The sequence below is a fragment of the Gouania willdenowi genome, chromosome 1 (assembly GCF_900634775.1).
Source record: "Gouania willdenowi chromosome 1, fGouWil2.1, whole genome shotgun sequence".
Taxonomy (NCBI): domain Eukaryota; kingdom Metazoa; phylum Chordata; class Actinopteri; order Blenniiformes; family Gobiesocidae; genus Gouania; species Gouania willdenowi.
The window spans coordinates 28370663-28396885 of record NC_041044.1 but is presented as its reverse complement, the minus strand read 5'-3'; the positions used below and the strand labels follow the sequence as shown (position 1 = coordinate 28396885).

The 26223-nt window shown below is 41.6% G+C and overlaps 1 protein-coding gene across 2 annotated transcripts in view; it reads right to left on the bottom strand.

Annotated features, from left to right (window-relative positions):
• The window catches only part of pcdh7a (protocadherin 7a), a 52294-nt gene extending 27779 nt beyond the window's left edge, over window positions 1-24515 (bottom strand). The window contains exons 1-5 of one of the 2 annotated variants that reach the window (XM_028445658.1): window positions 24411-24515; window positions 24120-24278; window positions 22206-23989; window positions 19270-20446; window positions 13452-14234 (exon numbers count right to left, since the gene is read on the bottom strand). In XM_028445658.1, the coding sequence (XP_028301459.1) occupies window positions 13452-14234; window positions 19270-20446; window positions 22206-23614 (3369 nt within the window). In that variant the 5' untranslated portion in view covers window positions 23615-23989; window positions 24120-24278; window positions 24411-24515. Of the gene's footprint in view, window positions 1-13451; window positions 14235-19269; window positions 20447-22205; window positions 23990-24119 lie in introns of both variants that reach the window. The other variant, XM_028445649.1, reaches the window with a different exon arrangement.
• Between the last annotated feature and the right edge of the window lie 1708 nt (window positions 24516-26223).

Genomic DNA, 26223 nt, shown 5'->3' with positions numbered 1-26223 from the left:
GGGATTTGTTTGATTTATTGTATCAGTAATCCATAAATACAGCAATATTATATTTGGGTTTTGAGTTTGTACCAATATTTGGTTTTGGGTAGTAAAACTTAAGAATTGCTGCAGTAAAAAAAAATCTCCTAAATTTTTTAATTACTCCTGTTAAATCTGCTAAAATAATTAAGGTTTGTGCGTGAATTGCAATTTTTAACTTGCTTGACAGATTAGGACCCAGATGCAAAGATCAGGAATGGCAGACACACTCAATTTTGAGTAACATAGTCTTTAAATATAATTAGCAGTAAACAAAGAGGTAAAGGACAGGCAGATCGAGGGGACACGACCGACGTAATCACGTGGGGTCCAATTCCCCGTACAGGCTCGGTTCGGGGAATTGGTAGTATATAAAGCAGCTTAAGTCAATATTCCTGGCCCACGTTGTGCCAATAAGAAACACTCAAATGACACACATGCACTCATGAAAAGAAAACAGTAGCATTAAGATGCACATGCTTGTAATTACAGTATTGTGAGCTGCATCTGTGATTCATTGTTCAAATGTGGACGAAAATGGAAATTAAATCGATGGTGGTGTGATGTGTGTAAGCGTGTTAGCAGGCAAAGATGATCAGAGAATCAATGATTTAGGGAAAGACTCTGTGTGATTGATTATATTCCTGGAAAGCAGCTGAAATGCGAAAGCTAGCACAATCCTGCAGAGGAGCAGCGAGCTAAGCAGAGCTGAGCTAACACATCTACTGGAGTATAAGTACTGGGAAATAAAGAGCCATATGTTATCATAGATAACTCCAACTTGAGAACTGTTTACTTGGTCAATTTTCTTTGGTGGTTAGTTTGAAAGTGGGATAAGATATTTCAAAAGATACATTTTAAATTTTAGTAAAAAATATAGAAGTTATTTAGCATTTTCTGCTGAATATCATATTTCCAATATCAAACTACTGTTTGCTTTCCTTTCAGCTAAGTACTTTTTAAAGTTAATATATATACACTATATACCTCACTTTTCCCCACTCCATCAAAAAGATCCCAAAGTGGATCAGGCAGTTTAAGGCTTTCTAAAAGCAGCCAGTTGTTGTATTCACGTTTAGCAGCTGACATCTGCTCTTGCTTTGAAGGAACAATCAGACACTTTAGGTTCTAAGCTGCTCACAAAAGTGCTACAAGTTCATCCTCTTGCTTTCCTGAAAGTGGCAACCCTCGTTTGGATTTTTTTTTAAATTGCTGCACTTGTTACAAGCACTTGAAATTGGCTATATTTCGTATATCTTTTGTGATGCAATAATGAGATAGCTCTTCTACCACTGACAATATATCTTGTGACGTTTTAGTATTGCAATATCTTGTCTGATGATATATTATCTGAACTTACTCTCTACACAGCACTATACATATAATCCCGGAAGGCATGGGCAAGCACGGCCCAGCAATGTAGCCTGGATCACTAACTCATTCCCACTCACAGCCACACACACAACTCCACTCACAAAACATCCACACAACACCAGGTTTCTCGCTAGCGCTGTTGAGTGTGGGGTCCCCGACGTTGTAATTTTTAGCCCTTACAAAATAATGTCGCTCCCTATGGTGTGTTTTCAACAGCGGCGTTGGGTGGGAGGGGGGGTTGTGTTGTTTTTTTTCCTGTTTTAATCAGTACAGACATAATAATTGTTGCACACTTGAACACAAAGGGGACTTCCAAGCATGCATGGGTTGTTTGCCCGTCTCCCCTCCCTGGCACCTTTGGTTACCTCTATCAGCCACTCCTCCCTCAAATCAGGTTAGGTCTCCTCAGCTCTCAAATCTGCTGCAATAACTCCCATTCTCAAAAAACCTGGTTGAGACCCCAGCAACTTCAATATCTTTGGTCCCATTTCCAATCCACCATTCCTTTCAAAAATTCTGGAAAAAACAGTCACATCACAAGTCCACTCCCACCTCTACATAATAACATAATAACAACCTGTATGAGCAGTTGCAGTCCTGTTTCTGCCCCCATCACAGCACTGAAACTGTACGACTCAAAATAACTAATGACCTCCTTATGTCAGCAAACTCTGTACTCCTATCCATCCTCATCCTCCTCGACCTGAGTGCAGCTTTTGACACCATCTCCCATTCCATACTCCTCCATAGACTGGAATCTATTGGTTTATCATGCACACCCCTGGACTGGTTTTCTTCATATCTCTCCGGCCACACCCAGTTCTTTTAGTTATAAACATTCACATCCCAGCCTTCTCCACTCTCCTCCGGCATTCCCCAAGGCTCTGTCCTTGGTCCAATCTTTATCATCTATCTTCTCCCCCTCGGCCATATAATCCAGAAACACAACATTAATTTTCATTGCTATGCGGATGACACCCATCTCGACCTCTCCACCAAACCCACCTCCCTCTGTGATTGTCAACAGGATATAAAATCCTGGTTCTCTTTCAACTTTCTCGGAGGTTCTCCTCATTGGTTCCAAACCCACTTTCACAAAACCAAAAAGCTTCACCATTACCATCGACAACTCCTCCGTCTCCCCCTCCCCTCAGGTTAAGAGTCTGGGTGTCGTCCTCGATGGCACTCTGTCATTCCAAACCCACATCAATAACATCACTCGGTCTGCAGACTTCCATCTTTGAAACACCTTCGTCCCTCCCTCACCCCTTCCAGCACCGCCATCCTGGTGCTTTACTCTCTTTTTAATCTGCATTACCCAGAAACACACAGATCAACCACACTGTATTAAATACAGGCAATTTGCTCGGATGCTCCTGGCTTCACCTGAGGACAACGAGGACCCCTGCAGCCACTGAGCTGCCCCCAATGCTGCCTGTGTGTATCCTCCGCTTCAACCGCTAGCATGTGGTGGCACATGAATTCACTCGTCATGTTTATTACTTGGAACGGATCATTCTACATACGCGTGCGCGGATGTGAATATGGTCGGATTGAAACGTGTTCGGGCTTAAAAAGACATCAGCTTCATTCTGGTCGGATGGGTTTGGGCCATGTTCTCTCGGGCCAGGTAAGGTCTTTTTTTGGCCCGACTAAAGCCCTACTCTGTGCATCTTCCGCTTGGTAACCCATAATCGCCGTCCAATATGAATGGTGTGCTTCATAATCTAAACAAAAACTATGAACTAACTAAACAGTAGAAACATATAAAATTAATGTGTTTGTGTGTGCGTGTGTGTGTATTCATAACAGTCCCAATATAATACCTCATTTCAATTTTCAGTCTTTTGAATAAAATGTTTTCTATACAGTGTCTGAGTATTTATTGGTGAATGACTTATACCAAGCATGACTAACTCTCTTACTATGTACATTCATCATGACCCTTCACCAATTCAACAAATCACTTTTGGCTTTAAAGTAAGGCAGTAACAAAGATTAAAAACAAAAAACAACAACTTTAGCTTTACTTCACTAAATGTGGTTCTTAAGACAGTTATACAAAATGTTCTGCACCTTTGGCCCTCGCTCGCATGCGATCCCCCTACGCTGTGGAAAAACTCCTGGTGAAAACCTTGAACACTATACCTGAAACTGTGCACACTCCTCCAAGCATAGCGCTACAAGCACCTCACACAATTACACTCCCCCACACGCACAAACACGCACCCACGATCAGATGCTCAAGTCCCATCCACAATAGACATCATGTCTCTCAGCCACAATAACCTAACCTAAGTGAGGAGGAAGACAGAGACAAACGGCCTAAGAAATACCGTACATGGATGAAGGCTGGCAATGTGACAGCTTAACTGCGTAGGGTATCTCACCTAAAGACTACGCTCTGAAAACAAAAAAATATATATATGAGAAAAAATTCAAAACAATAACAACTGCATTCACTGAAGTTTAAGACGTCTAATAAATAAGCAGGTTTTTTAATCAAATTTGATTTGATGGCTTATTATCCAACAATAACGATCCATCATCCACACCCCCATTTGTACTCTTTTACACAGTTATTCACATCAGACAGAAACTGCACTTGAAATGATCCCAGTTGACTCAAGACAGAGAGAATCCCTCACAGAAGTACACACATAAAACAAATTAAATCCCCGTCAATTCAGATTCACAGTTGGAGGGCATATTATTCTGTCATATTGTCTTTTCTGTTCCAAGAGGTGAATTCCATCCAATTTTCACGGAAAATCTGAGGCCCTAAATTTTGAGCCTCAAATCAACCTACGCAGTTACTGCATTTATCTGAGAGAAGTAGCTGAAGAAACCTCTTCAGAAAGATAAAATCCTGAGATCAAGCAAACATCCCTTCTGTTGAGAACTACTGTCACCACCCAAAAACCCAGCAAAGTGGTGAAAGTAATCATTCGATTCTACATTTGTTTTTGATAAACCAATGTATTCACGTTGATGTTTCCTTGGTGTAAAAAATGTCTCAAAAGACATTTAAAGACTAATTTAAAGAGTTTAGAACAAAGCTTGCTGCTAATTCCCAAAATTCAACCCATTTATGGAACTACAACCGCATCCAAACTCCACCTTAGTATTTTCTCAACCAAACTATGTAACATCACACGATCTATTGAAATCAGTTATTCACATAATGTAAGCTGATCTGTCACCTAACTCAACAACAACCTAAGCAAACAACTTCACATTCCATCAACTCATTTCATTGATTCAACTAAAGTCGACTCAAATTTGACTTGATTCCCTACAATTTAAGCATTCAATTTGACTGAGTTGGGCTCAGTCAAATTCACTTCAATTCAAAATCCATTCAAGTCAATTTTGTTCAGCCTAACTCGCTACAGCTTAATGCACTGAAGATTCTTTTGTGTAGGTGGATAAAACCAGTCATAAGGCTACTAAGCTGTCTAGAATCCCTGTCTAGTGCGAAAAAGAGCGGCTTTGTTTAGCAATACTGGGTAAAATTGCTCAACCCACAGACAGCCATTAAGGTAATGCTGGAAGGCAGATCAGATGAATGTAGAGCTGTACAAAGCAGAACAGAGTCTTCAAGAAGCAAATAAAAGGAAGCATCTTAGTTAGAGGCTGGCAATGTAGGACTTTTGTGTGTGCTATGTCAGTGAGTAAAGAGTGTTTCTGTAATTCTTTGCAGATGTGTGTGTGTGCGTGTGTGTGTGGAGACAGAGTGCACCTCGGCTTGCGACTGTGATTTGATCCATAGGGAATGACGGCAGAAACTGATGTAAGAGATGGAAAACTTTCCAATATGTTTGGATGTCATAATATTCTTATCTTTCTTCATTTTCTTACTGTGAAAAGTATATATGCATAGGGATTTAGATGGATGTGTGATTATGTACAATTATTTACACACGGCAGCGCGTCAGTCGGCACGTTTCTCTGTGTTACCCTCACAAGTCTAATAGTGTTTGCTTCTTACTTTATGTCCATGCCTCAGCTTGCCCCATGTGTGTGTTTGTGTGTGTTCACCCAAGCATCCGTGGAGGACATTCCTACATTCCTGTCATTTTCCAGGAGTTGAAACAAAAGCTTCGGGGAGTCATTGTAAACACAGCAACATTATCAGCTAAACAGCCTGTCTGTATGATCCGGAGTGGTAAACAGCCAAGACAGACAACAACCAATCACACTCCAGCTCTCTGTGACCTTGATGTGTAAAGGAATAGACAGTTTTTCTCCTATTGCCTCCCACAATCTCCCTCACACTGATTCTCACCTTGCTTCGTTTCTCTGCCTTTGTTCTGCTGTCCTACACTTCAGCAGAAGATGACACACACACACACACACAGTTGATATGACACTTTTCCTTAGAAGATTAACACTTCCTACAGATATCCTTAACTTTTATCATCCTCCATTTCGTTTAATTTTCGCTGTCTCCAATAGTTTAGTCGGATCTATTGGTGGCATTAATTGTCTGACAATCTGTATTCCAGTGATGATATTTAGGCCTGAGTGGGAATGCAGCAGTGGCTGCAGCGTTCTCGTATTCAGGGCTTTACCTGCATCTCTGCATTGCAGTTGAATGAAACTCAGCTTGAAAGCTGAATAATCATCCAATTTATGAGAAAGGGAATGAAGGAAAGTAGGGGAATAAATATAACGGGTGCTTGAGTTGCAAAAATTTAGAGTTTAATGCTACAGAAATGCTGCAGTTTGTCAAGTGGAAGTGTTTTGGTGATACTCAGGCAAAAATTGGTAATAAAGTAAAGAACTTTTAGAAGGTTTTTACTCGTTTACCTCAGGGTAGATCATCTATACTAAAAGTTAGTGATAGACTGATACATCGGCCGGCCGATATTATCGGCCAATTTTTGCGTTTTTTTACGCGTATCAGCATCGGCCGATGCAGGCTGCTGCATTCGCTGATCCGCATTATTTACAGAGAGCAGAAATATGTTTTACTTGTTCTTGTTCTACATCACCTGTTTTTAATATTTGTTAAATATTTTGTACTTGTTGTTCTACCTCACCTTTGTTCATTTCAATCAATGTTCCTTAGACTCATTCCATTTATCATTATTGTGTAATTTTTATGATGTAATGTGAGGGAGCAAAAGTAGTATTGTCAGTATCGGTCATCGGCTAAAACTAATGGAAAAACAATCGTAATCAGCCCTAAAAAAAAATCCATATCGGTCTCTCCCTACTAAAATTTGTGGATTCATAAAAACTAAAACTCATCATAGCAGCCAGCAAATATTCTGTAGCCTACTACAACATGACATTTGTAAAGCGCAAACTAACCCTGGATTTCCAATGGATCCATAATTGCTCCGCTGCAAAACAGCAACGCATTTGATAGGTTTCCATTACACTTCTATTTATGCTGAACCCTGGAGCTGGGCTGCAGCAAGTTAACAAAAATAAATCTGTGTGGGACAGGAAGTAGTGCATAGACACAGAATAAAATATCTGGAAAAAGATCTGGTTCAAACACCAACCTTCCGGGGCCTCCAGCGGGCCCATTTCGGACTTTATCCGAATAATAATACAACTGAGCACATATTCGGACTCAGTTGAATAAAACCTGTCCGCTGATACCACATTTTCGAAAAAATGAACACTTATTTTTCAGCCCGAAAATTGTGCGATACGGCTTTAGCGGGCGCAATTCGGGATCTACCCAAAACCAAGCACATATTCGGACTCGGGCGGACCAGACCTTTCCATTGATACCATGGTTGGCTCGATCCGACCACTGTTAAAATTGTATTTCACCTATAAATATTGCATTTATCCATGGTTGAATCACACTTATGTATCGCGCGATTACACGTGAATTAGCAGGATCTCCTGAGTCCTTGCTGCAACACGTGCAAAAAAACCAGAAGGGATTGCTGGACTGCGGATTGCGCTGAAGTTACGCAGCGGAGCAGTTTCGGTGCAGATACGCATCCAGTGGAAATCCAGGGTAAGGACCGTAGACTGTAAAAAAGATGGACGGGACATCCTCGCGAGGAAGTGAAGCTTTTATTTTTAGAGCTCCCCCTGCTGACTGGCCGCAGAATAGGTCATAAACCCCGCCTCTTCAATGATAATGGATGAGATGTTGGTGAAACTGTAAAGTTTAACTACTCATCACATAATTTTTTTCCAAACTTAAGCTGAGCTGTGATCATTAGTTAATATCACCCTATGTGTTCAAGTGCTCCTTTTTCTGTGAAATTTGTTTTAAATAAGTTATTTGAGGTTGAAAAATGGGATTTGACGTCATATATGACGATGATTGACAACCTCAGATGTTGAGTAGCTCTCTTTGTGAATAGCATAAGCAGTTACGTCATGAAGGAAAGATGCCATTAAACTTTTCTGTTCACTTTTTTTGTCTTTTTAGAGCTACTAGTACTAACCTCTATGATCTGATCATCTGAACAAGACGTTGGTAGAATTTCCAGTGAGAAAGATACTTAAGTTCATGACGTAGCTGAACTGCGTAAGTCATCAGGGCAGTACGCTAAATGGGCGGGGGCGTGTTGCCAGGGCTCCTCCCACTAAACCCTATTGCCCAGACTCTAGCTCGAAATGACGTCAAATTTCCAAGTGTAAACAGACTGGTAAGGACCTGCTTACTATGTATTCTGCTGGCTCCCAGCCTCCCACCAGTTGTTTGTTGTTGTTTTTTCTGTTTTGAATATTAAAATATTGTTTGCTTAATGATAAATTAATAATTATTTATATTATTGGTTGTATGTTGTGTGCTGTTGTTCTACATGTTCGACATCAATCAATCAATATTAATCAATATGATAACATTATAGCAATTTAGTCCATCTCAGTTGCATTCTCAACTTGTGAGTCTTAACCTACTGAAATTTAGCATTTTTTTTTTTTAATTTAAAGTATATTCAATATATGGTTTCATTATTTTAACTTTAGGTTATTCCAGTAACATTTCAATTATAAATACTTCTTTAAATCCACACTCAAGGATAAAGTACTTGATTTTGTGCTACTGCAATAAAAAAGGTTTTCCTCACTCACACACACAATTGTTACTGTCAATGTAATTTATCATTGCTTTTAGGGAAAGCAGTCAATAAACAGGTAGTCAACGGGATGAAGGGCATGGTCTGTTTTAATGGATAATAGATATAACGTAAAACTTCAAATTTATAATGTTTGCCTTTGGTTCATAACTGTTTTCCAAACATAAACACACCCTCAGTATGTATTTACCCACATGATCCTAATTATCCTGTAATCAATGTGTACAGGGTGAGTAATTCACAGCTAAATATAGTATTATTAATATAGGAACTCACAGCTGCCCCTATGATATATTGGACTTTGTATTCCCATCTGATATTATTCTAGTAACACCATCATTTACACTAGGGTACATTTTCTTTCAAAACTTCCCACACTACATTTCATGGTTTACCCATTTCCTCTTCACCTTACACTTTTCCATTTCATTTTGATTTCATCATCTTTCCCGGTTTAGAGGACTTTACTGGCTATTAAACTTCCAGAATTGTACCAAACACGCTAAACAGGGTTAACAGATTGAACTGTTCAGTTTTACACTTTATATGCTTCAGAGGATGGTTATGTCAAAATCATGTTGCAAAGGCTACAATGCTAGTCCTTCAGCCACCCGTTTAATGGAATAAAAGTCCTCGGAAATGCGTGATTTGGTCTCAATTCTTTATTTATGAAACCATTAGATTAAATGCAGAATTGGACATACTTTCTAGATTAAATCACCCATTTTCCACAATAAAATAGTGTGTAAATGCCTGATATTGATCTAAAACATGCATGCGAGGCATTTCTGTCGTGTTTGGACCACTTTTAAATTAAGAGAGAGAGAGAGAGAGAAAGATATATATATAAAAAAAAAAAAGGTAGATAGCTTTTCCTGTTACAAATTGCTTTCTTCGTTTCAGAACTTGAATTGGATTTTTCCCCTGTTTTCTGTGATCACAGAACATTGGAGGGCCTATTATACCGTACCAAATCATTTGTGTCTGGCTCATGCTCCTCATTATGTTCATCCGACTCTCACCTACCGTCTGTCCCCTCCCCTTGCTCTCTGTCACCAGGTCACAAGATCAGTTTTCAATTGGTCTCACCGCTGATACCCACTTTGGTTACCACATCCCTCTCACCTCTTGCTTACCCCCACCTTCTCACCTGTTCACCTATCAGCCGTTCAGCATATGGCTGGCAGCACAGCATGAACTTGCAGTGGCTTTAATAAGTACACCAGTATGCTGGTATCATCATGACAGAGTTCACGATTCGGTTTCAGTGGGTGTGTGTAACTGAGAGTTTGAGGGAGTGGAGGGTTTCTGGATGTAGTTGACAGCACCTTCACCTCTATGACCCAAACACGAGCGCTGTCTGCTGTTGCTGGATGGAGGTGTATGTGTGGACATACTGAGGGATGAGTGTGAGTCCATGACAGACGCTCATCATATTTAATCCTGGAGGGATTTTGTTGAAATGAAAAGCTGCTTTTCAATTTTTTAATCCCGTAGACCTAATCTCCACCCGCGTTCTTCCATACAGTCCAATTAGATGTAGAAGGCTAGCCGGATGAGTCCTATTTGCCACAAACTCATCACTAAATCCTGTCCTTGTTGTGTCAATGCACCCAGGCATGCTCTGTGTATTGAGAACTCGGCGCTGACCTTCGTCAAAACTTGCAGAACTGTGCAATGCGGGAAAAAAAGGTGCACCGTCAACCTACTTCTTTCTACCGCAGTCTTGGCTTTGTTAGCAAAGCATTGATTGGAGTTAGTGTGAGTGTGTGTACGTGTGTGTGTGTGTGTGTGATGATGATCCGAGTTCGATTCAAGCTCCGTGGCACCACACTTTCACCCTCTTTCCGTGCCCCTGCTGGGACCTCAGAGAGAAAGTGCACACTACAGGAAAAGAAGTCACACTGGTGAAAACGCTGAGTCGATTCATTCTGAGGTCAGAGTGGTGCAAAGAAGATGAAAAGGTAGCAGAGGTAAAGGGTGTGTAGATTTATGACTGAGCATACAGCCAAGAAGGATAGAAAGTGACATGATGGAGAAAAAAAATCAAAGAAAAACAAGAATGGTGCAAAGAGTTCCGTGAGGATAAGTGAAACAGGACGAAATGCACATTTCGGCATTAAAACTCTAGAGGGATAAATGTTATGACCTTCATTATGTTTGATGAGGGCAGCAGACTGGAACAAAAACACTTTTATAGTGTGAACAGTGTGTTTGTGCATATCTGGTAGTAAACTGTAGAGCGACGACATGATGACCATATTGACTGCAGCACCATGTGACCGTGCTGATCATTAATGTGTCCGGATGCCAACGGGTATCCTGATGACCCACATCTCTTTCCGCAGTCCACTCTGGCTAGCGCCCAAAGCAAACCTCTCTCTCTTTCTCTCTCTCTTGTTTACCCTTCCTTCCAAGCACATTAGACTTTCTCCATTAGAGCTTGTTATTGAATCCTTATGCTTCCTGCTTTCAACTGAAATGTTTTACTGAAATGTATGCATACCAAGCTCAACTATCTCTGCTACTGATAAAACAACAGTTTCTCCAAACGTTATATGTGCATATTTTTGCGATGGTCGAAGGGGTATCCTCCAACATCTCATTTTTTCTTTAACAAAGATGTCACCCTGATGCCATTCTGATTCAATCTCACACTTTATCTGTTTTTAATAGGACTGACTCATTCATTTTTTAACCATATTTGAATAGGGGTGGGAACCTCTGGGTACCTCACGATACGATATGCGATACAAAGCTCACGGTATGACGATACTGCGATTGTCAATATATTGGTCAGAAATCAATCTACGATAATCTATGACAACAAGAAAAAAAAAGAGATTAAGTGAAAAAATACAATTTTTATTTTATATCTCTGAAAGACAATAATTGAAAAAGTGTCCTATGAACAGTGACACTATTTTAGTGCAACATTTCTGTAAATAAGTGTCAACATACCAATGTAAACAAATAAGTATCTCCAATAGTGCTTTCTGTAAACAAAAAATAGGGTCTTTCTTACCAGTGACACCATTATAGTGCAATACTCCAGTAAACAATATATTGGTTCCTTCAACAAACAGTGACAACATTTCTGTGAACACCTACCCGCACATTTTAGTGCAAAAGCAGACAAGGTTTTGAAAAATATAAATAAATAAAAAAAATATATATATATTTTTAAATCGATACTTAGCGCAAGTATATCAATCGATCGTGCGAAAAATATCGTGATATACTGCGGTATCGAGATATCGTCATACTCCTATATTTGAAGCACCTCGTTGGTCTGATGGAGTTCTGACTTCAGTCATTTTAATGTCTTCACTGACCCAGGAAAGTATTGGAAAATTCACAGGCTCCTCCACCATCTCTTTGACTTAATCTTTCGCCCCTTTCAACCTTCCAGAAAACTCTACTGCTGATCCTCTGCTATTTCAATTCCTACTGCCATCCAAATTGCTGCGTCTGGCACGCAGACAACACCTAATACTGCCTCAGTCTATCTCTTACTTTGCACTCGCACACAGAATGCATACGACTGATTAAAATAAGCAGTACCTGGAGCACCGTGACAAACACCCACAGACAAAAAACCTGCTCATGTCGCCAAAGTGTTTGAGTTAACATGCTCTGACAAGCAGTCGTGCATGAGTACCCAAAGTCTTTGACACGAGCACACACACATACTTCTACATTTAAAAACGACTGGCTCCTCAATATTTGGGGAGGGTGAGCTTGTGGTGGCGGATGAAAAATCCTATGCAGCAAAGGAGGTAATTACCTCATATAATCAATAATTCATTACACTGTCAGTTTAGGTGTCTGCACGCCTCCCTATGTGGGCTGGCATGTTTTGAGTGCACGTAAGCATGAACACCAAACTCTCCCAGTAAGCATTTTTTTTCCTGGGAACTGGCAGATTAAGAGGATTGACTCCGTAATGGATTAACCTCTGGAGTTGGTGTGTGTGTGTGTGTGTGTGTGTGTGTGTGTGTGTGTGTGTGTGTGTGTGTGTGTGTGTGTGTGTGTAGTGAGCAGAATTAGAGAGCCCATGTATGAATTGATTAGCTTAAGAAGCTCCACTCCTTCCTCTTTAATGACCACATCAGCACTTTTTCACCACAGGGAGGATAAATGTGGAGCTGTCTGTCAAGTAAACGAGACACCGTCCCTTTAAGAGGGGTTGGCTGTCAATCAAATATCACTCTTGGGAGTGCTCCCCATGGACTACTGGGACCCTGCTGTGTCAGTGTGTCTACAGTGATAGATGGTTCTTGCATTTGTGTGTTTTTTTGTGTGTGCGTGGGCAGAGTGGGGACTGGCTGGCCCAGTGTAGTAGTTATGTCAGCAGGACGTCAGCTTTTAAATGCAGCTTCCTGTTTGAACACCAAAGCCAGTGGCTCCATTATCTCTGTATAAGATATTATTTATGAAATAAACATACAATATATGCTAAATGAAAGACCGATAACAGGTCTGTAAGAGAAACAGTAGTAGATCATGAGTAATGACCAATAACTGTGTGGGAAGCAACCATTTGTCCACTTTATGTGAAATGACCTCCAAATATTTGCTAGCACTCATACTTTTTTCTTACACATTTGGACTCATGATCCCTGCAGTAAATCTCACTATTTAAAGGGTTGAAGTTAGACAGGGAGCACATGCAAACTCTGACAGGAGGACAATGTCACAAGGCTCAAAGGTGTAGGGTGTTGATATAAACACGTGTGAGGGGTTGTAGACACACACACACACAACACACCCAGCGTTTTGTGAAGATAAAAGAGTATTTAGACATTGGTGACAGGATGTGCCGTACAATTTGTCACTAGATGTGTGAATAAAAGGCAATCAAATAAGGTGACAGCAAAAGGAGGAGATGTCCTGTTCATGGAGTGAACATAGAGACAAGCAGTCAAAATAGTATGACTGAGATGTTTTTACAGCATAGAGGCAATAGTCAAACAACATTAGTAGTGCGCCTACCTGTCTGTTGTACTTGTTTCCAGTCTGGCAGCCATATTCTGAGCACTGGTCGGATCCGAGGGACATGGCATCCCCATTGCCACTACCTCCGCTACTGCTGGTACTTGAGCCGGCACTTCCCACGCAGCCTCCACTACCAACAAAGGTGTTAGAAGGAGGCAGCTCCTGGACAGCCTGGTGTTTTTTACCCTCTGCTGGGGGTGAGTGCGGTTGTAGATTAACGGCAGGAAGGGGTGAGCTGGATTTGTAGTGGCGGGCCAGATCTGGACTTGACTGGTGTCTTCTGCCGCCACCCATTCGAGGACTACTAGGGTCACTGTCCATAGCGCAGTAACGGGCTGCCAGGCGCTCACTAGCACTGCTCAAATCCTCCTCTTCGTCATCATTGGCATGATGTCGCAACCCGTTAACGGTGACTATGCCACTGTAGAGTGATCGATCTGACTTTCCACCTCCTCCAACAGCACTTCCTCCACTGCCGTTGCGTTTGTCACGTCGGGGTTTGCGTCCACGATCTGACCCCCCACCACGACCAACCTGTGGTTGAGCCCCTGAGGGACTGAAGAAGTCCTCCTCTGGTTCCTTCTTTCCCGCCTCATAACCATTCTTACCCTGGGCACCACACTGGCGTGCAGTGACTACCAGTAGGATGACCAGAATGACTGCGGCAGCTCCAGCAAGGACGCCAATGGCTACACTGAGACGTTGCTTCCCAAGTGCACGTTCACTGTCTGGGTCCCCTGCAATGTCAAGTGACAGTGGAGCCATCAGGCTTCGGGCCACCTGGTGTGAAAGACATATTGGTTAGAAGAAGAGTAGACTAAGATAAAGAGACAGACACAAACCATCAATAAGAAAAAAGCCCCTGACAGTGACTGTGAAGGATGACACAGTGAGTGTGAGCCACAGAGAGACATCAAACAGCATCTTCATCTTAATTAAACGCATCACTGTGTTTTAGTGAGGGAGCTTCTCCATTACCCCCAGACACACAGTGTCACTAAATATGTAATTGCTCTTGCTTCCCGGTTGCAGCATTTCAAGTTGAGCCTGTAATTCTCCACTTGTGATCCTGCATCGTCCGCAGTGTTACAGGAAACACTAAGGATTACGCTGTTTAAAGCTGATTAAATGAATGAAAGGAAACTTTAGACATTAATGTTAGCAGTGGTTGGAACAGAAAATGTAGGAGATCAGGGCAAGAAATGGGAAAATAATAGGAATACACATTTCCTAACTGCATCCTCAGAACACAACCACATCTACCGTCTCATCAATGAACAATGACTCTATTGTAAATAATAGTGTAGGCGTGGATTTGCTAAAGGATTTGCAATCAGTGTTTTTGCCCAGAAAATCCAATGGCTAGACAAATATGAAGCAACTGTATGTGCAATTTACAACTGTTTTCCTGTAAAACCTATGAGTTTGTTTAAACCTGAAGAATAGTTATTGGCTTCACGATTTGTGTTAATCTTTTTCAATTCATAACGTGTACTGCTTTTGTTCCTTATTTTGGTGTCACAATTTTCCATTTTCCATTATTAGCACACGTGCACATTTGAGGACACTTGTGCACACACCCCTATAAGCACATGGCTCGTGCTGCTTGTCCCCTAATAAAGGACCATTAAAAGAAAGTAGGTTATGCTGAATCACAATCACAGCAATTACTAGTTATGCAGTCTTGCACAACAGAAGACAATGAGGTTGTAGTGTCCTCATCTGCAGAGCCACGATATTATGGGGCAGCATGATGAATCTGAATATAGCCAATCAATAAAAAGGCAACGATGTTAAAAGGATCATAATGCTGACAAAACACAATGTCACACACTGGTATTTAAACACGTATTCATGTTAGTCTACACCGGGCTACACCTTGCACCAAACCACATGCAACTGATTCTATGGCCTGTGAAGGCTGCAAATCACAGCCATGTGTAATCCCTGCTGCTTTAAAAGAGGGTAATGAGGTTTACAAGAATAAATGGGAGGGAGACAGAGATGTTAAATTTAAACACCAACTTCTGGAAAAGCAAAATAAAATTACAACCAACAGTATTGGTAACGCTGAATTGGTAAAGTGAGAATTCTGCTCTTATAGCTTCACTGTGAAACTGGTTTATTACATTATCTGAGGAATGTTAGGCTTACTCATAGAGCGCCACATTATTCACTCTCTCTTCTTGTTACCCCAGGCAAAGAATAAGACTGTTATATTTCATTGTTTCATCACCATCGATCACTGGGTTAAGTTTTATTGTTTTTCCATTGAGTTGTGTTGGTTTAGTTCCATTATGCTATTTCTACTGCAGAGGGCATCTCTGCTATGCTCTGCTTATGCTGTATTCCCCTTTTCCTGAAGTATTTGCGCCGTAATCTCACTCTGTTGGACATGCCTGCCCAATATGCTCTGTCGTGTATAAAGAAATGCATTATGATGTTACATGTGCACATTAGGAAAAAGCTAACGTTTATGTTCTCAGATTGGTAAAGAAGGCCTTTGTGAAAATGTAAGAGTGTTGTTCGCAACATTTTTATTTGAGGTCAAAACTTGACCCGTAGGGACTTGTTCAACATCCCACAGTGATGGCCTCTGGGTGAGATTCATACCAGTGACCCTCCAATTACAAGCCCACTTCCTTAACCAGGATGAACTGCAGGAGCTGCTCACATTGAGAAGATTCTTCTTCTCACTTATAAAGCCCTAAATGGACAGGCACCAGTCTATCTCAAGGAGCTTGTAGTGCCATACAATCCCCCCAGAACACTACGCTCTCAAAATGCTGGACTACTCGTTGTTCCATTTGTCTCTAAAAGTAGTATAGGAGGAAGAGCTTTCAGTTGTCAGGCCCCACTTCTCTGGAACCATCTACCAACCACGGTTCGGGGAGCAGACACCCTCTCTACCTTTAAGGTTAGGCTCAAAACATTCCTCTTTGGTAAAGCTTTTAGTTAGGAACCAGCTCATAGCTCATAGTTAAGATGCAATAGGCATAGATTGCCGGTGGGGGGGTCTGGCATGCTCGGTTGGAGAGAGGTTGGAGAGGGCGTTAAGAGAGAGGTCATTTAGGTTAGAGAGGGACCGGAGAGGGTCCCATTCCTCTCTCTAACACTCCCTCTATGTCTGCTTCTTCCCTTGTGTGTTTGCTCCTGTACTCCTTCTGGCTTTTGTCTTGCAGGTCCGTGGGATCCTCAGTGTGGAGTTACAGAGTCTCAACAACTCTGTCTCCACCCTTTCCTCTGCACACACCCAACACAGCATAACGTGGATGGCTGTTCATCATAGGAATGGGATCCACACAAGGTTCCTGCTGCTTAACAGAAGGTTTTCCTTGCCGCCATGATGAATTCATGTTGGGTGTGGGATACATATGTATGTGCATATACTGTATCCATAAAATGAAGAGTCCGTCCTTAAGACTGCTCTACTGTAAAGTGTCTTGAGATACCATTGGTTATGATTTGGCGCTATACAAATAAAAGATTGATTGATTGATTGATTGACATTGCCTTAACATGTAGACCTCCACTGACCACACTACTGACCAAATGTTAGAATGCTCCAGAAATGTACTTTAAGCTTCTAAAAAGTTTTAGGTAGAAATGTTCATGTGGACACCACTAAATTGGGAGCTGAAGGAATTTATCATTTCAAACTAAAAGCTGATTCTGTGAAAGTTGCAGATAACCCCTTCAAAATAAAAGCTGATTCTGTGAAGGTTGCAGATAGCCCCTTCAAAATAAAAGCTGATTATATGAAGGTTACAGATGGCCCCGTCAAAAAAAGCTGATAAAGTCATAGGTTGTGTTCAGACGCCAAATAGATAATCCTTTCAGAATAAAAGCTGATTCTGTGAAAGTTTTCTGTCCTACCTGTTTCACCTGCATCTTCAATAAAAAATAAATAGAAAATAAATAAATTGACTGGACTGCATTTTCTTCAGGAAATGCAAATCATCTCATTCTAAAATGTCACAGTATAATTGTTCAAATGTTATGAATTAAATGTAAAAGTACTATAGCCGACAGCACTAATCAGTTTCTACTATTTTGTGCTTCTATTGTGCAAATCATAATAAAAATGTCCAAACGACTACCATGTCAAAATACCACATGTTCGGCTCTATCTTCTTCAAACGTAACATGATACTACATATAATCAGCCAACATTTGGCACATCCATCTCTGTTTGACTAAAAGGCTGGACTCATTCTGTGCTGCAGTAGATGTTTTCAATTCCCGATTGCATCTGGCATCTATCCACTGCTCAGTTCGACATCATTAGGAGATGGAGGTAGTATCTCCTCAGTCATCCAAGTTCCAACAGACAAACTAAACCATATGTATTGCAAATTGTATTGTTTGGTGTATTGGTTCTGTACTGTGGGTCTATTGTTTCTTCCAAAGTTGTTTTCTTCTCACGTCCTTGAGCTGTGTTTCTCGAGGTCACATTCTTGAAGGCCCCAATTTACTTTAAAATGGTCAGATTCTTTCTCTCCTCTGTGGGCTCACATAGTAATCTTTGTTTGGATCCTTTTCTTTTAAACACCTCGTTTTTTAAAGCCAAGTTGTCTCCACGTGAAGTGAGTCAAACCTGTAAGGCTGTGATTATAGAGGATGTTTTTTTTTGTTTTGTTTGTTTTTTTTTAACTTTTGCAAAAACATAACATTTAGCTCTGAGTGCTGCTGAAAATAAGGATGGAGATTAGTCAGAGGTTACAGTAGTTGCTATGCGACTGACTGAAATAAGCCTACTTAAAAAAGTAAAAATAAATGAGTACTCAAAATTATCAAAATTAAACAAACTTTGTAATTATACATTCCTCAGGTACTTCTTCTTTTAGGAGGGGCTGCTGTCTATCACTTCTAGTGCATTTAAAGCCTTGTCCAATAAGCGCAGACTCGTCATCAAAACATCTCCATTGAGGAAACACAAGAATGTGCTCCAAACCACGACTGAAGTCGGGGTTTAAACCACAAATTGTTAATCTTTGAACAAACATTGTAACCACAGGGCCACAGAGTTGATTTAATTATCAGTCAATACAAATGACTTAATTCACACTAGAGATTAAGTTCTTGTAATTATTGCCTGCCAACTTTTATAGCCTAATTGTACATTTCAAAGAATAATGGAAGGTTTTTCCTCATTAATACACGGACTAGTAGAAAGGACATTTCTGCCAGCATGGATGGCAAAGGCTAAATTTAATATGCTGTGAGGGATTTTTTTTCAAAACAAAGTCAGACAGTAGTCGAGACAGTATGGATCTTTCCAAGCAGACCTGATGTTGGTCTGAGGTCCAATATTCTATGATCTTTTAAATAGACCACACAAAGTTTATAGATTGTTATTCTCCTGGTGTTGTTGTTAGCAGTATGCTTTTGAGCATAAAAAACGTGTAATATGCAATAAAATGTGCTTTGAAAATACTTTTTCAGAAAGCTATGTGAAGAAGAGAGTTGATGTAAACCTGAAAATTAGGCCATTTCTATTGGATACCCAAAGGTTCTTGTGAAGTACAACATCTCTGTAAAAGTAAAACCTATTACTTTCTGAATTAACACACACACACGCACACAGGGTTTAAGTACAAAGGTCTCAGGAAGGCTTCCAGCCAGGAATTCGAATTCAGGCCTTCTTGTGGCAAGACAGATGTGCTAATCACTACTCCACTGTTATCTGAACATAATTATTACTTTAATATGATCAGAAAACACTACACACACAGACAGTGGAAATTTTACAAATATTTCATTCTGGGAAGGAGAATTACCCCCCCAAGAAACAAAGACAATTAATCAGGTTTACCTGTGCATCCACCACTGTGGCATTAGCCAAGCTCTCGTTGATGAAGACGTGAACCAGTGCAGTGGCACAGAGAGATGGAATGCCACTGTCATTGACTCGAACCACCAGGCGGTGCAAACCTCTGTGGCGTCGCTCCAGAGGCTCTGCCAGCGTGATCACTCCATTACTGTGGCCGATTTCAAACAGTCTAAAGGGATTCCCCCCAACTAGAGCATAGTGAAGGTCTGCATTCTGGCCCGAGTCTGAGTCTAAGGCTGTTACAGTTCTGACGATGGTGCGGGCACTGCTGGCAGGTGGTAGCAGGGTGTAAGACTCATTGGCGGGAGAGGTGATGGAAGGAGCATTATCATTCTCATCTGTTACAAAGAGTGAGACAGTGGCAGTGGCAGTTTTCCGTGGCTCCCCTCCATCCACAGCACGGACACGGAAAGTGTAGGTGGAAAGCCTCTCACGGTCAAATGACGCAGAGGAGAAGATAGTTCCAGTGTTGTTCTCAATAGAAAAAATCTCTTCTTGTCCTTTCTCATCATCCCCTCCTTCAAGCTTCTCTCCTGTCTTTTTATCCTCAGCTCCATCCATCTCAACAAATAGGCTCAGCTCTGCATTTTCTCCTTCATCTGCATCAGTGACAGTGACCATGCCAACAGGGCTATTGGCAAGCAGGTTCTCCTTGACATAAAAAGTGAAAATTTCCTGAACAAACTTTGGTGCATTGTCATTGCGGTCAGTCACTTGAACAACAACGGTTGCAGAGCCCTGCAGAGTTGGAGTGCCTTTGTCCTTTGCAATGACTCGAAGTTCATATCTCTCTCTCTGTTCTCGATCCAAAACGCCTGTAGCGCGGATATCCCCATTGTCAGCATCTATGTAAAACAGTCCATTTGCAGCCGCATCGAGGGAATATGCAATTTCTGCATTCTTGCCACTGTCTGCGTCTGAGGCTACAACAGTCACAACTCTTTCACCAGGTGAGTTGTTTTCAGCAAAGTGAACCTCCACGACACTCTGGGCAAAGGTCGGGGCATGGTCATTGATATCTACCACTCGCACCATCAGGGAGCTGTTACTCGACAGACTGGGGCTGCCAGAATCGACTGCAACAATTGTTACACTGTATTCTTTTGTAGCTTCATAGTCCAACAATGCAGAGGTATGCAAGAAGTACTTTTTCTTGTTCCTGTGAATAAAATAAGGGAAGATAGATTAAAGTTGCTACCTTTAAGGAAACTAATCTAGACCTCAATCATGACCAGACAATAGACAAAGGACTACCTGCTGACAAATCACATACTGGCTGACTAAGCTTCTTTGTATACCATGATTGTGTTTTCCCCTTCCCAATAGTAAAAAAAAAAAAAAAATGGAATGAGGTCTTTCTAAAAAAAAAAAAAAAAAAAAAAATGTTCATGAAATGTTTTAAAAGAAGCAGGCATGACAGTAATTAATTTTTGCTTGAAAACAACGGGAATTATTTAACAATCTGCTAACACTAAGGAGGGGATTAGTTTGACTGTCAATCAAAAACTAATTAATGAGGTTTTACACGCACAATTTTAATATCTTCCTGTTAGCTTTTCACTGATCTGCATGGAGACAGTAACTTTGGAGTAACGGTGACTTTGACATTTTAATAAAATCATGTAATCAGTTTGCCTAAGACCCATGATTACCTGCTTTAACAAAGTCCTTTAGCCAAGGACAGCTCCCATTGCATTGTAACTACCAACCTCTTTGTACAAGTGTCTGCTGTCATAGCAGCTATATCCTAAGCAGACATTTTCCATTTTATTTTTTTAATAGCTCTCGGAGATGTTTGTACAACTGACTGAAAAATAAATTACTTTTGCAATCAGCACTGCAGGTATTTATTGTAGAGTATAAAATTCATAGCTACAATAAATCTTTATGCTCAGAGTTTACAGATTGTGGCAATGTCTACCTACTTTGTTGCCACTGTGAATGACTCACACTGCACGACTCCTGTTTGCATGATATTTGCGTAACACAAAACTTGAGACACTTCTTACGTCATTCATCTACATCTCCTAATCCGATTATAAAACGATGTTATGGTTGCTGCTTGATAAATAATTTGTTTTTTAAGATGAAGCACATATGGAGAGCAAAGAATGCATATTTCATATATAAATGCTTTTCATATTATGCATACCAAAGGAATGACTAAGGCGTGGAATGGGAATTGCCTTCAAATTAACTTATGTTATGGTTTGTTTCCAATTCCCAAGTAGCTTCCACTTCCTATCTTATCTTATTCAAATCTATTACTGGGTATAACAGTGAATTACAACAACTTCCATGAGAACAATTTATGTTTTGTAGGGTTGTATCAGGTTATACAATTAATCAATGTATTGAAAAAAAAAAAAAGAAAAAGATAATTAAAAATATGCCATTTCAAAGCCTTTTGTTGTTTCTAACTTTGAATGAGGAACATAAATACACTTATCGAAATATTAATTACAAAGGAAAGTTGTGTTTACCCTCAGGTAATGTTGTTTGTATTGATTTTTTTTTTCTGTTGTGACCTTTCAAGCACTTAAAAGTACCTGCTGTCTAATGTTTACTCAATTCAAATACTGAACTATCACATAAAAAGAAAACAAAGTAATTGTTTCTCAGGATAATATCCTATAATACTACCAATCTATCATCCAATCCATGAGCCAATGATTGCAAACCACTTGTTGGTTGTGTGACAGGAACTGTACTTTAACTTGTAAAGGCACTATTTTTCTGAGGGAGATTTTGAATCATATTATTGTTGATTTAATGCATTTGTTGCTGATTTTACTCTTGATTTTAATGTATTTTTTGATCACGCAAAGAACACTGAAATGCCTTGTGTATAAAATGTGCTATACAAATAAATTTGCCTTGTAAATTGATTGTCACTTGTTACCAGTGCCTTGTCTTACCGATCAAAGGCTTCATCAGCAGGTAAAGGTGGAAGTGCTGTTTCACCAGCTGGCTTCAGAGTGAATGGGACGTCTCCTACGACTGTGCAAGTTACAGCCCCATTCTCTCCTTGGTCTCGGTCTGACACCTGAACCAGTGCGACCGGTGTGTCCACCAGAACATTTTCTGGCACCAATGCTGCCCCGTCTCGAACTGGGATTCGTCCAATTTTTCGGATCTCCACAGCTGGAACGTTGTCATTCTCATCCCGCACAGCTAAGACCACAGTGGTTCTGTCAGAGCGTGGAGGCTGACCACGGTCCCTGGCGGTCACTGTGAACCTCAGCTGAGCCACTTCTTCTCTATCTATCCTGTGAAGGACGCTCAACCATCCAGTTGCTTCGTCCAGCCGAAGGAGTCGTCTGACAGATTCCGTGGCAGCTCCGAACACATATTCCACCTGTCCATTGACCCCTATATCACGGTCTGCAGCTCTGACCTGCAGGACAGGTGTGCCTGGGGGGGCGTTCTCAGCCATTTCAGCTTCATAGGTAGACCTCTCAAACTGTGGGCTGTTGTCATTAACATCAGTGATGGAAACACGTAGCAGGGCTTGGGAGGAACGTGGTGGATTCCCTCCATCACGAACCCTGAGAATGAGTTCAAAAGAGTCTTTTAACTCACGGTCCAACGTGCCTTTTACAATGAGCTGTGGCTGCTTCTCACCATCTGGTATATCAGCCACTTGCAGCTCAAACACTGTGCTCCTCGCTCCTCCACTGCTATCTCCACTCCTACCCCTCCGGTCCCCTGGGCCATCTACTCTGGTAATGGGGCTTCCTCCTGCTGTGCGTCTTGTTGAACTCGACCCAGCTCCCCCATCTTGAATGAGCTCATAGCGGTCAATCCCATTCCTCCCAAAGTCCCTGTCTGTTGCAGTGGGGAGCAGGTAAAGGGTTCCTATTGGACGGTTCTCCTCAACTGAGAGCTGGAGAACAGGCGAGGGGAAGGAAGGTGTGTTGTCATTGATGTCTGTTATGACAACCCTGCCTTCAAACAGGTCCACCCAGCTCTGCAGGGGGCCGATCACTGACACCTCAAAGTCCAAGAAGCACTCGTTTTCATCAAAGATCATCTGGCACTGTGGCAGCTTCTCCCTGTCGATGCGCCTGGGTCCAGTTGTCAGCTCACCTGTCACGTTGTCAATCTTGAAGAACTCTGAGCCGCTCTCCAGGGCGAACGTGACATCTCCACTACCTGTGCCCGCCGTCAGGCCCAGGTCCGCGGCCACGTTGCCGATCTTGACGTCAGGGGGCCCCTCCTCCGCCACACGGTACCGGAGAGCTGAGTCGGCACCGGGCAGCTGAGTCAGCATCTGCAGCAGCAGGACCACGAGGCTGAGCGCCTGCACTGCACCAAGCCTCTGCATGTCTTCAGCTCTGTGCGCTCTCAGTGTCCGTGGGTGTGCGTCTTTGTGCGGACTGCTGCTCTGGACGCACTGCAGCTCACTTCCACTTCACTTTAATCCCCCTCCTTGTTCTCTGCAGTGGCTTTTTCAACTTCTATAATAACGACTCACCGTCTCACCGGGCCACAAATATATGAAAAAATCCATCCTGCTGCGAGGAATAATCAAACTAATTCGTCAGCCCTTGTAATGAATCCACTGCAGCCTTCTCTCTGTCCCGCAGTGACCTTATCTCCTCATGAAGCTGTGTGGAAGTTCCTTTCATTCCATTCACATTTGGGACGCGGGGCTTTTCTTTTAGTTGGAAACTGCAATGCAGCAGCAGCAGCAGCAGCGCTACACAAAAGAAAGGATCAGAAAGACAGCGCTCAGCTCTCAACACGCACAAAGATGTGCTCATAGCATCAAAAGAAGGATTAATAAACAGTTGTTTAAAGTGTGTGTGTGGGATGGATGCTCCTCTTACCTTCAGAGCCAGCTGCGCTTCACTCCTCTTTACCACCGCAGCGGAGCAACGTGTCAAGCGGTCGGATTCCTTTACGCAAGTTTATGTGGAGACAGGAGCGCGTTCCAGTGCGAGTTTATCCAACATATTCCTCACAGTGCGCGGAGAATAAGAGGATCCCTGTAATAAATAGAGCAGGGTTTCAGTGGTATCCCGGAGTCGGAGTGCGGGACGGGTGTCTGGGAGATGGACCAGTGCGTGGATGCGTCTTTTTCTCTCCAAGTCCCGCATTCCCCCTCACTTCTCTCTCACCTGCAATGCTCGGGACTGCTGCTGCGTCCGGTCCTCGACGATGCTGCAGTCTCTCTCTCTCTCTCTCTCTCTCTCTCTCTCTCTCTCTCTCCCCCCCCTCTCTCGCTCTCTCTCTCTCTCTCTCTCTCTCTCTCTCTCTACCGCAACATTCCCCCCGGCCCCGCGTAACTCGATCGGTGAGCTGTAACGGGAGAGAGGCAACAGACGAGAGGCAGTACAGGGTCTGTGTGTGTGAGTGGATGTCGGTTACTGGGGGACAGACAACCCCCCCCCCCCCCCCAATCTACCCTCACTGCGCCACCCTGTCACATAGGGGAGATTAAATGACTCGGTGTCCCGGCTGCTGACAGCTCCTTGTGGGAAAAATATCTTTATTCCCATATTCATGCTCAGGACAAAGAGAAAAGAGCAGAAAGGGAAGAGCGTGATCCAGCTTTGACACTAGTCAGCCCATGCAGTCACATTTCTGCTGGTGCAGCTTTTTTTTGTGTGTGGAGGCAACAGTGGAAGGATTCATTCATTCTTTAGTGTAGGAGGAAGCAATAGTGACGGGAATGACCTGCAGTCATTTGTTGTGTTTGAGTGTACGGCGATAAGCCTTAATATTATGACCACCTACCATAAAGGTAAGGTAAGGTAAGGCACATGTATAGCACATAATGCTTTACATGATTAAAAAGTGCAACATGTAGAAAACATTTATCAGTTTGAAAGTAAGAACATGCAAACCACTTATACGCAGTAGAGAAAGAGAGTGCCTATTACTTGGATTTAAAAATGTTCACATTGGATGCTGACTTCAGCGCTGCTTGTTTGCAGCATAACAACTAAAACCAGCATCATCACCATGTTTGCTGTTAACTCAGGGCTCCACTATCTGACATGTGTCCACAGATCTGAGAGACCTGCTTCCACTGTGTTTCCATTACCCTTGGAAATGCGCAACATCTAAATAGTGCAATAAAAACTGGTAATGGAAACACCTGAATTTAGAAAAAACACTCAAATATCACTAAAAGGTTCAAGAGGCGGAATTTCAGACGTTTCGATATTGAAATGTGTCGCAAAAGCGCAATAAAAACACTTCTTCTGCACATCGTACATGGTCACTTAACGCAATTATACTTTGTCAACATTTAGAAGCATATTATTTTGCGAAAATCTATAATAGAAACACAGCTACTGATGTATTCTGGACCAAACTCATTCACAGATTTATACACCTATTCTGAGGCTGACTGGGAGCAGTGGCGGTTCTGACATGAATTACTACTTGGGCGGGCAACCTCAATAATGCTGCCACCTCCCCCACCAACACCACTCACACCCCCAAACCAACATACCACTACTGAGTAGTGTAACATAAGGTTTGTAAACTGTGCATAGCTTAGTAGACTGTTATATAATAAATCATACACATTTGAGGTTTAACATTTCCAGCTATTAACATTCAAGAAAACTATATACAAAAGAAGTAAAACAAAGTATTTTACAAAGTAGTGCAATTTAAAGCTTGTAAACTCTGTATAGCTTAGTGTACTGTCATAAAAGGTTAATAATAAATTATTATGGGAATAAAAACAATTCTTATGAGTAACTAAAAACGTACCCGTCTTCCCTTGGTGCAGGCAAAGTCATGAATCATGTCCTCATATGTAAGGTTTTCACCTATGGTGTGGTTTATGCTTATCACTGCCAAACTGCTTGCCTTTTATTATTAATTAGCCTAAAACATTTTATTTAAATGAATAATAGTTAAATAAATAAAAACAATAATAGTTTGGACACATTTGATGAACATTTATCTGATTAT